This window comes from Nuphar pumila, chromosome 6 (assembly GCF_984573655.1).
Source record: "Nuphar pumila chromosome 6, dmNupPumi1.hap1.1, whole genome shotgun sequence".
Lineage (NCBI taxonomy): Eukaryota > Viridiplantae > Streptophyta > Magnoliopsida > Nymphaeales > Nymphaeaceae > Nuphar > Nuphar pumila.
This window is the reverse complement of record NC_143254.1, coordinates 115,866,247-115,881,072: the sequence shown is the minus strand read 5'-3', so window position 1 is coordinate 115,881,072 and position 14,826 is coordinate 115,866,247. Positions and strand designations below refer to the sequence as shown.

Here is a 14,826-nt window from a genome sequence, read left to right as displayed (position 1 = left end):
ATTGGATATGGTAGCGGATCCCTTAACTAAGGGTATTGCAGAAGACTTGTTTACCAAGCATGTTGCTCGAATGGGATTAAGATATATATGATTACGAAGAAAATCCTTAACAAAAAATCTGTAATCAATTCAAGGAAGCCTACAATAGTGGGAGCAAACTGAGTAGTCTCATGTCCAAGTGAGAGATGTTGGTGCATGTGGCCATGCGCTGCACGTTGTGCTTATCCATGAGTAGGCCTGCTCATGGATAAACTAAGTCTGTTTTACAAGTCAACCTTTTTATTTAAATTTCAAACTCTAGTTTATCAAATACATTGGACTCACCGATATTCTCTCAACCGTCTGCTGAGCCGAGAGAGAGAATCTGAAGGCTATATAAACACGAGACTCAACCCCTATGGTGATATGCAATACAACACACCGTGAAGCCTTCTAAGCAAACCTCCAAGCTTCAAACTATCCTCTGCTCTCTTTTTTTCCTCTTCACTCTTTGTTGCTACACCTCAACCTCTCTGCTGCCGCCACCTAAGGACCTTCCGTTGCGCCACCTCAACAGGGAGAACGAGAAGGTCGGGGTTAGACATCCCTCCACTTGATTTTTTTTCATCATTCTTCCATCCTGGTCTCAACGTAAAGGGGTAAAACAACTGCATCAATGAAAAATGAACGCGACAGACGACATTGTGTGTGTCCACCACGTCCATTGTTTGATGACTCCCTTATTCTCAGTGACCGTGCCATCGAAAAGCGTGTGTGGGATGAGGGATCAAACAACCCCTTGTGCCCACAATTTGGGTAAGTAGGACAAATCCTTTTCCATTTGTAAAAGAAAAGCAAGATGAAGAATAACCCCGTGGGATTTTAAACCGACACCCCTATTACAAGTCGCACCAAGCCGAGTTGACTAACCATAATCGGTTCGAAGCAGTTTCGAACCCAACGTCGCCGTGCCCTTCCCGACCTGTGCTCCTCCAACCTGAGAGAGAGAGAGAGAGAGAGAGAGAGAGAGATCCGTGTAAAAGAGGGGAAAGAAGTCTGAGAGAAGGAGAGAGAGTTTTTTCCGTGTAAAAGAGGGAAAGGAAGAGCCTGAGAGAGAGGGGGGAGCAGAATGGAGGGGGCAGGGAGCATGCGGCTAGGAAGGTCGTCCACCCGGTACGGGCCGACGACGGTATTCAGCGGGCCCGTGAGGAAATGGAAGAAGCGATGGGTCGAGATCTCTCCCCCCAACCCTCCCCCGCCCAACTCCTCCTCCTCCTCTTCCTCCCACCACCTCCTCCTCTACAAATGGACGCCCGCCACCACCACCGCCACCGCCACCACCACCACCACCACCAACGGCACCGCCACCAACAACGCCAACAAGGACGATTCTTCGCCTTCTCCCTCCGAAGAGCCTCCTCTTCGGAAGTTACGCTATGTTCCGGTAAAACCCTTCTTTCTCTCTCTTTCTCTCATGTTCCTGCGATGATCACCATGGATTGGTGATGTATGACATGTACTAGATTGTTGCAATGGAGGAGGATCAGAAGAAAGAGGCTTCTTCAGAGACCGAGGATGAAACGAAGCGGAGCGACACGAATTCTCAATCTTCGCCGGGAGGTAACAAGGGCGATGCCGATTCCGTGCCCAATTCCACCGATGTGGAGATGTCAGACTTGCAGGTTTGCTTGATTCTCTTGTACTGTTATTTTCATAATGAATTCAGTTTCTCTCTGCTTTGATGGGTGTATCTGATGTCGGTATTTTTACTTTATTGTGATTGTATGTTGCAATATCTCAATGGCAAAAGGATTGGTTTTGTTCTCAGAATCTTTTTTCCATTTCGATTTAGAATAAGTAGTTACATTTTGGGTTGAGGAAGATTTAATAAATGCATAAGGCTACTTGTTGTCTGAATTTGGTTGGCTGTTGAAATTGATGAGTTGGCTCCTTTTGTTGAGAACATGTAATATGTTAGTGAACCTAGCAGATTTCTGTTTTTTGAGTTTTCAGAACATTTTATTGGAAAAGTAACTAGTTGTACTTAATGTGGAAATCCTTTCTATCATGGTATTCGTGGTGTAAGTGTTCGTCTCATAAGTTTGCAAGAACGGCTAATGACAAATTGCTGAAGAGTCCATAATATTTCTCATTGTCTGCAATAGAGGCACCATATTGTGGTGGCTTTTTACCTCTAGATCGATCTTTTGAATCATGGGCAGTTTCTCGATTATGATGTATCCACTCGCATTTTTTTACTCAAAGCAACAAAAATGCTCATTTGAACATAGCTCTATTCTGAGGACAGGATTTATGCTCCGTATTGTGAAGAGTAGGACTATCTTGGAGCTCATATGATTCCTACTATACTAACATTCTAAAGCAGCAGTAGTACTTTTGAGGATCACTGTGAGTATTGTAAAAGGCGAGCAATAATGATAATAAATGAACTCGAGAGAAAAACAAGTCTATTTCAGACTAAAACTAGAATTGTAAGTGCTGCCTTCTCAAACATGGGCGGATTTGTAGTTTCTTGATCTTGCTTGAGTCAAGCCTCTTGTTAAATCTCTTAGTCACTTGTCCAAGTTGCGCTTATTGGAGTCATCTCAATCAAGTTACAGCCCAACATATTTCTTGGGAAGAAAAACCCAGTGAAACCATTCATGTTAGCTACATTAGTATCTAGGTTCATTTTTTTCTGGAATAGGCTGAAGGTAGAGAAAAATAGAAGGGACATCAACTTGAAAACTGCAGCAATTTTTACTTAATTAACTAATATATTCATTATTGCACAAGTACTCCAACTGTTAATGTATGATCAGGGAGAATCATGGGTTCTGTTGGAATTGATAAATTGCTAAGATATACAAGTCAATGCTGTATTATCGCGTCCTAGCCCTTATTGGAAGGGCTGGTATTATGGGTGTATCATACCATATCATAAGATATGGCAAAAACTCATTCTAAAAATCACAAAAAAGTAAAAAAAACACATAAAAATTTGCAAAAAATCAGAAAAGTTTAGAACAAAATCATATAATAAAATAGAAAAAAAATCAAAATTAAGCATTATGAACAATTAAATCAGAGTTGCCAGTTGGGAAAGCGGGAGTGGGAAGCGAGGCACTTCCAAAATTTTAGGAAGCGGGAAGCGCAGGACGACTTAGAAGCAAACCAGGAATCATCTCGGAAGTGACCTAGGAAGCAAGGGGGAAGCAAAAAAAGAGAAAAAAGAAATAAAAATAAAAATAAAAATGAAAGCACAAAAAAAATGAAAAAAGAAGGGGAAGCGTACTGCCCAATTTTTTTTGTGCTTCTCAGCATATTTCGGAAGCACCACGTTTCGCTCTTCTAAAATGCACATCGGGAAAGCGTGCTTCCCCATGCCCTATGACGCTTCTGGTAACCCTGAATTAAACATGTGCATGTACTACTATTAACATGTGAAATGCTATTATAACAAACTAACAACTAACAAAACAAAAGGTTTACTATTAAAGAGCTTAGTTGTCAAAAGTGGCACCTATGTGCCGCCTAGGCGGGCTAGTCATAGGGCTACTGCCTAAGCTTATGGGTATTGGCAGTAGGGCCCTGTTTTATCTGCCTAAGCTATCCCCACCTAAGCCATGGGGACATGGTTATCCTTTTTTCTTCTTCTTCTTCTTCTTTCTTTTTCTTTTTCTTCTCCTTTCTCTCGCCGTAAGCCCTTTCTTTTTTCCTCTCCTTTTCTTCTTTCTTTTTTTTCCCTTCTTCTTTCTCTTTTCTTTTTTTCTTCTCCTTTCGTCTCTTCACCTTCTCTTCTTCGTCGTCTTCTTCTTCTTTCCCCTTTTCTTTTTTTCCTTATTTTCTTTTCTTTTTCTTCTTCTTCCTCCTCCACTCTCCTTTTCTTCTATTTCTTCTTCTTCCTTTTTTCCCTTTTATTTATTTTTTCCTTCTATTCTATTTATGTTCTTTACATGTATATCTATGTTTTTCACACACACACACACACACACACACACACATATATATATAGTTTTTGTATATACATTATACAATATGTATATGTATTTATGTATGCTTTATGTTTAACGTTGTGCAATTTTACGAATTTTGCAATATGTTACACTGAATTACACACTTCATTCATAGATACAATCATATTGACTATTTATTGTTATATTGCTACTTTTCTTCATGTTTTTTTTGTCCCACCTAGGCCCGAGTCACATTAGATAACAAACAAAAGAAAAAAGATTTGAGTAAACAAATTATAACAATCACATAATGCAAAAGTAAAATAAAACTTAAAATAACTGTAAAAAAATAAAAATATGACAACAAAGAGAAATAAAACACATTTAAGTAGTCAAATTACAATATTAAATCAACTTATTTATGAAAATTGAGCATGAATAAATATGTAACAATTATCGGAGCACAATTTGGCCAGATATGATTTTGCCGCATCGGTTGACCCCAAACTTTGGGCCAACTCTTATTTTTCTAAGAAAAGATACAATCAGTTGACAACAAATGTAGCGGAGAGTTTCAACGCATGGATCAAAGATAATCGTGATAAATTGATTATCAAGTTTGTTGAGCATACTTGGCATATGTTGATGATGGTTTTTGTGGAGAGAAGAAAACATGAGAATGAAACGAAAGGCATTGTTGTACCAAGCGTGACGCAAAAGTTAGATGATTTGAAAAAAAATGCTAGAGAATTGCATGTAAATGTTATACTTCCACTAGATAAATGCTTTGAAGCATGTGTGGGTCCTCACAAGAATGGAGTCAACCTTTAAAAATGTAAGTGTACGTGTCTAGAGTTAAATTACACTATGATGCATGTGCTCATGCGATTTCTTGCTATCTAGCTTGCGTGAATGACCAAAAAAATTACTGCGATGAGTGTTTCACAATTTAGAAGTACAAGAAGACATAAAACAATTTTCTTTTTATGGAAATGTCAAATAACATTCCTTATGAGGCTCCACTTGATCAACTTTTGGTCGTAATGCTGCTTGACGGAAAACTAAAAGAAGAGAAACACAGTGTCAGACAAGATTCCATACAAGTAATGTATCCATTACATATATCAAGTAAGTATGAAATTAAACATTAAAAAGTAAAAATAAAAAAGAAAGTAATATGTCATTTCTAAGTAGTAAGCAATAAAACAAAGAAGTTTCATAATGTCTTTCATTAATTAGTTTCAGTAATTGCTATAAGCACAAGAGTGGAATAATATGTGATCTTCCATAATAATACTTCTCTTCTTTCTTGTCTTCACTAATCACAATAAATTAAGAAGAAACTTCTTTTTTTTATTCTCGTAGTTTATGAAATAAGTGAATAGGACTCTACTAAAGTCTTATTTATGTAAGTTGTCAGGGCGTGTTTGATGCCCAATAAAAAAAATCAACTTGGGTAAATTTTATCATGGAGAAAGTCTCTATTGTACCCCAGCGACTTTTTCTCGTCAGAAAGTTGGGAGAAAAAACCCCCACCAAAGCAAAAAGTAGGGAATTTTTTCTCTCCCGTTTGAATGTGTGCATAGGGCCACCAAAAATGGTAGTTTTTATCCCCACTGGATTCTTTTTACCAGGCGTCAAACATGCCATAAAAGTGAAAAAGATCCAAAATAAATTACTTGACATTTTCAACACAAAAAGTAAAAAATTAGACATATCTTATGATACGACATGTATCATAAAATACAGTATGATGCACTCTATTTTCCAATTCAAGAGGGTATATCATATCGCATGGGCTAGCCATACTACTGTACACCGTATCGTATCATACGATATTTATAACACTGACACAAGTTACTCCCAGACATCTAGACAGGCATTAAGGACTCAAACATTGGATACTTACAAAAGTTGTGCATTAACATAGCATAAATTATGCTCTTGATTTTCATTGTTTCCGAAAAACCTTTTCCAAGCAAGTACTGAGTAGCTTGAGGTTCTGTTTTTTTACCGTTGTCTAGTATGTACCTTTTACCAAAAGATCTACAATTTTATCCTTAAAACTATCTTATTGAATGAGTCATCAAATTTTTCGTGAATGATGTTTCAGTCAATTTTATCGTGTTTGGTTTTCATGTTGCATTGGATTTAGAGATATCTTAACAGCAGTTTAATTGTAAAAAATACTTTATGCCCATGGATACTTTTTTATGACAAGCTGTAAGTAAATGTTAAATCTACGTTACCTGTGGTGCTACTCATTAATGCCAACCAAATGTATTTGATCTAGCTATTTTTGTCTCTTTTTACATCAATATGGTATAGCCATTTCTAAGAATGAAGCAGCATTCTGAATCAGCTTTCACTATGATCCGTTGGACAATCAGCCTCAAAACCTGTTGCATCATTAATATGCCTTGAGTTGAATTTTGTTCACAACAGCCATCATCAATCATTCCCTTTGAGTATTGTAAGATTACTAAATGTCTTAAGTACATTCATTGTTCCCTTTTGAGTATTGCAAGATTACTCAATTTCTTAACTGCATTCGTGAATAATGTTGGATAAAGGTTGGGTGGATGAAATGGAAAAGTGCTACTGGAGTGCTGTGCGATCGTAGAATGCCATTGCGGTTGAAGGGAAAGTTTTACAGGACGACTATTAGACTCGCTTTACTATATGGTACGGAATGTTGGGCTGCCAAGAGACATCATATTCAAAAAATGAGTGTAGCTGAGATGCGGATGCTTAGATGGATGTGTGGAAATACAATAAAAGATAAGATTCGGAACGAAGAGATACGTAAGAAGGTAGGTGTTGCACCCATTGAAAATAAGATGCGAGAGAATCGTTTACGGTGGTTTGGACATATTCGGCGAAGGCCTAATGATGCTCCAGTTAGAAGGTTGGAGAAATGGGAAAATATATTAGTTAAAAGAGGTCGGGGTAGGCCTAGGAAGACTTGGATGGAGATGATAGGAAAGGATATGAATGCTTTGAACCTCACCGAGGACATGGCGTTGGATAGAAATGATTGGAGGAAAAGGATTCATGTGGAAGACCCAAAATGAATTTCTTTTTTGGTTCATATCGCTGACCCCAATTGTTTTGGGATGAAGGCGTAGTTGTTGTTGTTGTTGTATTTGTGAATAATGTACATAGGTCCATGAATTTGTGGAGCTTGATTAATGCCAACACATTTTGTCCCTATCATCAACTTCACTTTGTTGGAAAAGTTCCAGTTTTCTTAGATCTTTGATCTGATACTTATTGCGTTACAATTTTTAACTTCATTCTTTTGCAGTCCTAAATTCTTGTTTGTATTGTATCATCTACGTAATCTAAAAGGGCTGCTGTTCCATGAGTGCCAAGCTGATAAAATTGGAAGGACTCAGAAAACATGCCACAATTATTGACCCTTGATAACACCATTCAAGTCAAAATTTGTTTTCAAGCAATAGATATTTCTTTGGCACCATATAGACTTCTTCATTAAGACTCCCATGTGGAAGCAGAATCTTACATTTAATTGATGTAGGGCCTAGTAATAAAGGATAACTAAAGAATTATAAGTTTTGATACATTTGGTCTTCACTATGTGGTTAAACATTTATGCGTAATCTGCATAATATTCTTTTTTGAACTTTTAGCAGCCAGCCTTGCTATAGATCACCCAATATTGCCATCAGTTTCACTCTTCATTGTGTCCATTGTTTATGTCCATTTATTTATTTATTGGCATCCACTGCACATGTTTTTGTCATTTTTGGAATTTCTAGAAGAAGGATTCATGCTTTTTGTGAACTGTTCATAATTCATCAAAAAATTTCATGTGATGCCATATTTGATGATCTTCTAATTGTTGCTATGGAAGCTTATTGAGATGATCACATACTTAAGAGCTTGCTTGTTCTCTTATTAACGGTTAACCACCCTTTGTCAGCAAGGAGTTAGAAGTAGTTATATAGAATCCATAAGAAAGCTACTTAGGGTGGTATCTTTAGCCGTATGTTACCAAGATAAACATGCCAAAGTTGTGGCTAGCAAATGATATCTTTTTAACCTAGACCAGAAAGGTCTTGTTGAACTTTGATCTCACTTTGGAATGATTCAGCAATCAAAGCAAACTATTGTATATTCACTTTTCCATTTACTTCATGTTTGGCTCAAAAAGATCTTCCCTAAGGCAAAGAAAAAATTTCACTATAAAGGAAAATGAGAGCGGATAACTAGGGGTCTGAGGGTATACTTGGAGGTGAAGGGGGTAACAACAGTTATCAAAGTGAAAAAGAAAAAAATGAACGGTAAAAGTGCAGTGTAAAAGGGTCTGCTGTCTGATTTAGGCCAATTGATAAAACTCAGACTTTTGATGTCCTCAATAGGAGTTCACAACCATTAATAGTAAAGCAACCTCATATATTCTGGCATTCCTCTCCAGCCATGCATATCACACAGACTTCAACCGACATACAAAAATCATTGCTCACATTCTGCCTTGGAAGATAATCTTGTCAGATAATGAAAGAGATCTATACTCTTTCCAGATCAGAGATATTTCCTTCCACAGGCCAAACCAATTTGCTGATCTACAAAAATGTGAAGGTCTATTTTAGCTGAAGATGGAGTAATGGAAGCCCAAGAAATGTTTAAATTTTGTTTTAGAGGAAAGCCCAAGAAGCGCTTAGTGAAGCATATATGAAGTCGGTGTTTAGTGAAGCATATATGAAGTCATATAGAAGTGCACTTAGGACTTTGTAGAAGCAATGAATGCAATCATCACATGTTCTTACATTATCACATGTAAGAGAATTCTCTCTCTCTCTCTCTCTCTCTCACACACACACACACACACACACACACACACACACACACACACACACACTTGTTTCCTTTGTTACAACAAATTCAAATGATAAGGATCACTTAAATCCAGATTAAATGAAAGCTCCTAATCAGTGGAAGATTTTTTATGCTGCCAATGAGAAGTTAGATTTGTAAAGTTTATTGGGAGCTTGTTGAAAAAGGAAAGAAGAATTAGTGGGGACAGGACAGGGTTGCCAAAAATGTTGTACATGAATTGTATGTATGCTTCCAGGGAAGCACACTTTGTGCAGGACACATCACTTCTAAAGTGCAAAGGAAAGCAAGGCTTAAAATAAAACGTGTGATTTTTCATTTAATGAAAAGCATGCATCCTGAACATTGAACAACGATTCCTGAGATACCCTTATCGGTTGCCCTTTTAACATTAAAATTAAAATAATAATTCTACTTAAATTTGTTAAAACTTAAAAATAACACTTCATCACTTTTAGGTTTTCATTTCTTCCCATTATTCCCTCTTATCCTCTAGCATCCAAGCTTCTTGCAATGAGGCATCCAAGTTTTTGACGCTAAGGCATGGCAAGCCCTCTCTCTCTCTCTCTCTCTCCAGTCCCCACACTTCTTCAAAATGGACCAAATTTATCGTCTTTTTGCTTATGATTTTTCTCAGGTTTGATATCTATTTCACCTTCTATTTGATTTTTCTTTTTTACGTTTGGTAATCTGATTTCGCTTTTAGTTTTTTTTATCATTTCACTTCTGATTCGGTTATGAGTTCTTGAAAATTCTAGAAGCACCTCACCTCTTCCTTTCTCTTCTCACATTGCTTCTTGGTTCTGCTTCTCAAATTGGCAATTTTGGACAGGACTACCAATCATCAACATAGGGTAATTGATCTTTTTTGTTTTTTAGCCAATTCTTTCTCTTTTTTGGCGAGATCTAATTTTACAAATTGGGGAAAGGCTGAGGTCAAAATTGACCTACTTTGTTTTTGACATTTGTAAAAAAATTCTTATTTCTAATGCAATGTCTTTATAAAAAAATAGTGCATGGGGGGAGAGAGAGAGAGGTAACATATGAAGATATGAAGAAGAATCTGAATTGATAGCACAAGAAATGTGTATAAAAGTGTACCCAGATGTGGAGATTTCGCTAATTCTATGTGATAAAATAAGTTGAAGATGAAGATAAGAGAGACGTCAACTAAGTGCTCCAGCAGATTCTCCATTAATGATGATATGATTATAAAAAGTTGTGTTCCCTTTAATTATATTGAGATATGAAATAGTGGAATGAGTACAATTTTAGATAACTCTAAAGCACCAGTTACTTGTAATGACACCTAATCATAAAGTAGCCATGAATATAGTATGAAAGTGATCAATGAGATCTCTTTTTTGTGAAACTCAAAAGGCTAGACATTAACATTGAAGTAGGATGGTTGAAATTTAGTATGCAAGGCCTATTCTTTTGAAAGCGTCTCAAGCATGAAGGCCTCAATTGGTAGAATGCTCTCGTCTCTTGAAGGTGAAACCCATTATGAAGCTTGATGATTTATCATCATTTATTGGGGCATCATATCCCACATATCCTTGAATGGTACAATCAACTACAATTGGTTGATGTTCTGAAGGCTATGTCACATAGGTGCGGTTGCGGATAAGGGTGCGGGTGTGGCAATGCGGCACTATGGTTGATGTTCTGAATGGTACAATCAACTTAAAATTGTAAAAAAAAACTTGGGTGTGGGGAGGGTATATATATAATTTTTAACAATTTTAAGTTAACACTAATAAAATAAAAACAATTATCATATCATCAATTCATCATGCATAAATTCATAAAAGAAAGGCGTCGCACCTGCCGGAAACTGAAAAAAGTTCTTTTCCTTTATCTGCCATTTTCGTTCTTAAAACCAAAAAATAAATATTTTATTAAAATAAAATTTATAAAAAAAAAAGTTGGCCGAACTCAGAACCCAACCCAAGCTTGGGTTTGGTTCTAGTGAACCCAGGCCTGACTTCACCAGAGTCGAACCTAGTCAGTCTGGGTTCGGTTTTGCTGAACCCAGGCCTGAGTTCACAAGAGCCAACTTCAACAGGACTAGGTTTGGTTCTGCTGAACCTAGGCCTAGGTTCGGCCTTGCACCAATGAGGGGAGGAGGAGAAAGGAGAAGGAAGCAGAATAAAAAGAGGAGGCGGCGGCATAGGGAGGAGAAGGAATGATAAGAAGGCAGGAAGAGGAGGAGAAGGAAGAAGAAGAAAGAGAGGCGAAAGAAAAGGAGGAACATAGAGAGAGAGAGATGTACCTGATCAACACTATCGAAAGAGGAGAGGAGGAGCCGCCGTTGGAAAAGGAGGTCGGGGGAGGGGAGGAGTCATGCCCTAACCCCCTCTCCCTCTAATTTTTTTTTTTTTTAATATTATACCAAAATGGAATCGGTCAAAGTTGAAAAATCCAATCCTACATCTTTCTATGTGCTGTGGATAGTTGGCTCGTGGCCAACATTGAATGGTTGGTCGATTGACAATTGTTTGATATGCCGAAGGATAATTAAATTTCTTACAGTTCTTTTTTTTTCTATGTTTTTTTTAGTTTGTTCACCTTGGTGGTATCTTGTCCTCTTTCTTGTATTGCCATTTTTTCTAATGGAAATTTATTGCTTTAAAAATGGTACTAGCAACCCAAGGTCAAGCAGCCAGGCTCAGGCTCCATGCTTGTTTACAGCCCTGACTAGAATGTAAAACCCTATTCTTTGTTGCCAGTGGGCACTCTCTAATTTGTTACTTTTTGCTGTGTGCTGCTGATCTGCTCTCTCTCTCTCTCTCTCACACACACACATAGCTGACATTTTGGAACAAGTTAATTTCCTGATTTGCTTGTAATCTTCAGGCAGTAGGGAAGGATCCTTCCGTGAAAAGGGAAGCCAGTGAGACAAGCTTGGATTTGAATTTGGGCCTGAAAGCAGGATCTGCTGCCACAAAGTCCAGTGAGAACAACGAGCATGGTGCTGATTCCAAAATGGTTGATTAAACTAATGGGAATGTCAGTCGGATGGACTCAGTTCTTCCATTGTAGAAATAAAAGTGCAGATTCAGAAACATTGCCAAGAGGGAGAATTGCATGTTAGACTTTGTGGACAAGGGCCTAAACACGAGTAATCTGTATTTTGTGGTGCTTTGGTATGACCACATGAGGGAGACTAATTGCCATTTTATCACTGCATTTTATTCTACTCGCCCTTGATTGATACTGGGTAAGAATTGTATTTAGCAAAATCATTTCTCATTTTCAAAAGCTTTGTGTAGATGAAGTTTAGATTTGAAGTGTTCATTGTTACCTTGTACAATTATTGAAATCGTGTTCCCATTCCTCACTGCTAATTCATGTGACATAACCCCTGGATTGTACTGCTATGATAGCTATTGAGATCCATCTGCATGTTTGTTGCTTTGGAAACTTCTATGCATTATACTGCTATATCTATGCACACATTCACAGTGCCTTCTCCGTCTAATTAGTTAACTGGATCAGACCTGTAAGATCTGAAATGTAGATGGTAAACTTGGGTTTGGCTTGAAAGTTTATAAACCAAACTGAGATCCAATTTAAGGTGCAGAAAATTTTATATCTAAAGCATTTAAAAATAGTAGTTCTATATGGTCTGGTGCTTGCCATCTGGACCTGGACAATGATTCAGTACCGGCAACTCAAAAGTCAGAACCTTGTGTAAGGCCAGCCCATTGACAGCCTATTACATGATTTATGTTTGTCCTTATCGTTACCAGTGCCTTTGATTCGTAAGCATCTCCTTTCCCAAACCCCACTGCTGCTGCTTAATACTTTGTTGTTTCTCGTAGTTGCACACTCCAAATGTGTAACCATTTTATAGAATGATAGAATGACAAAAGTTTTCACTTGCGTACTTTGCTCAAGCTAAAAGCTTCAAATGGAGAAAATCACAAAAAAGACAAGGACACTTTTTATGTAGTTTAAAATTTCGTTGTCTAGTAATATGCGCATACTTTTTAAGAAAAACACAAAAAACATCTTTTAGAAAATGGCGAGAAAACTGTTAAACCTAGTTCAGTGTGTGACATGACCTAAGCAAAATGTATATAAATTTGCTACTGTCTACTATGTACAAACTAGTTGGAAAATCATAGGTGCAAGTTGTATCAGCTCAATGGGGCCTCAAATGTATAGGTATAGCATGGTTTGTTTGCTAGGAATCACATCTTGGATAATGTTTTTTCAACTTAAAAATATAATCTTTTGAGTGATGAAATTTGTTACATTGTGGGCTGTCATCAAGTTGAATGACTTTACATGAGGGCGGTGTGCATATTCAATTGGCCTCATTATGGTTATATCCACAGAAAATTTGGAAAAACAAAAGAATGTTTTCTACTAGAATGTATGTACAAATGACTAGCAAATATATGTCCAGGAAAATGTAGTGGAAGATGCAGCGCTGGAGCATTGGCTGAAGTGCCCAAGAGATTAAAACTAATTTAAGGCATGTTTGCAATCATGCCTTGAGAAAACAGCTGAGATTTGTTTACTCATGATAAAGAGTGGAGAAAACTGTCCTATACAAAAAAAAAAAAAAATCTACTGCAAAGTTACATGTGGTTTTGGGTCATTTTGTCATGAGAAAGGGGAAATCACATGTTTACAAAGTTGTGAAAATGTCTCACCTGAGAAGTGATGGATTAGTTTCTTGTGTGAAATTCTTTCACGGGTTTGCAAACGTGTCCAATCATAAGTACATTGTATATATGCATAGGCTGAAGTCGATGAACAACCTTTCTACAGCATAAATACCCGCGGATTCACAAACAATTCATTATGGTGATGGGCATTACATTTTTTTTCGTTTGGTCAAGAGACTTGCTGCATTGGCAAGTCTTGCCAAGCTATGGTCGCCACACCTTAGCGTAAAATCCTGGAGCAGCACCAATGGGGGCTCCGCGTGGTTGGCAGGAGCTGTCAGTGCACGTTTCCTGGTGGTGGGACGTTGCAGGTTCAAACCCCATTGGTACGTTGAATAATAACTGGTGGGCGTCTGCCTAACCCCAGCTTGCCTAAAAAAAAAAATCCTGGAGCAGCCCCCTCGTCCACGGCCTTGCCTTGCTGCAAGGGACACACACTCTGGCTATCTCTCATCGTCCTTTGGCTTGAACGCCTTTAGCCAAAAGTGGTAAAAAGAAACCAAGTGGCCCGAAAAGATTAAACGGGGAAAATGGGAATGCTAGACTGTCCAAAAGGGTTCTCTCTCTCTCTCTCTCATTTCAGTGGGGTGCATGCGTGCATCTGGATGTGTGTGTTGGCCGGAGAATCATTCTTAATTGGATGGTATTATCCCTTAAAATCAAAACCATTTGTTGGACCAACGGCGGCTCAGCTTGTCTGGCTGGAGCAAATTAGTACACCGTCACCTTGTGTCGCAAGTTCGAATCTCAAATGGTATGGTTGTATAACTGGTAGGGGTCTGCCTAACCCCAGCTTTCTCTGTCAAAAAAAAAACATTCATCGGAAAAAATTAGGTGACTGCAGGTGCCTTTTACGACCAAGCCTGATCCAAGAAGATTTGGGGTGCATTTGCCTGCCGCAGAAACCAGAAGATTTCCACAGAAATGCACAAAAATCGTTGTATTTCCATGGGCCCTACCATGGCAATGCAAATGCAGGCTTGTTTTAGGGGGGGGGGGGGGGGGGGGGGGGGGGGGGGTTAGCAAATGCAAAATCGGTGGACCGATTGGCAGAAATCTACTCTATTATACTATCAACCATGAAAAAAGAAGAAGCAAGGAATAAAGTTTAGGAAGAAAAGAAAAGAGAAAATCAAATTTAGAGTAATTAATCAACCAAGCTAATTACAAATCTCATAACAATAACAATGTATTTTATATTTGAAAGAGAAAACCCTAGCCTTAAATGGATTTCAGATAAATCCAAAATCCAAACAAATTCAAATAAAATGCAAGACTGAAATGGACCTATCTGGATCCAAATCGATTCTCAAGACTAATACTCTTTCAGCTTCTTCTTACCTTTCTTC

At 37.9% G+C, this 14,826-nt stretch overlaps 1 protein-coding gene across 1 annotated transcript; it reads left to right on the top strand.

The window, feature by feature from the left end:
* Positions 1 to 1,036: 1,036 nt before the first annotated feature.
* On the top strand, positions 1,037 to 12,128 carry LOC149835826 (uncharacterized). The gene is made up of 3 exons (XM_090010684.1): positions 1,037 to 1,423; positions 1,503 to 1,661; positions 11,655 to 12,128. The coding sequence occupies exons 1-3, from the start codon at positions 1,109 to 1,111 to the stop codon at positions 11,793 to 11,795; spliced, it is 615 nt and encodes a 204-aa protein (XP_089866810.1). The 5' UTR covers positions 1,037 to 1,108; the 3' UTR covers positions 11,796 to 12,128.
* The last annotated feature ends 2,698 nt before the right edge of the window (positions 12,129 to 14,826 follow it).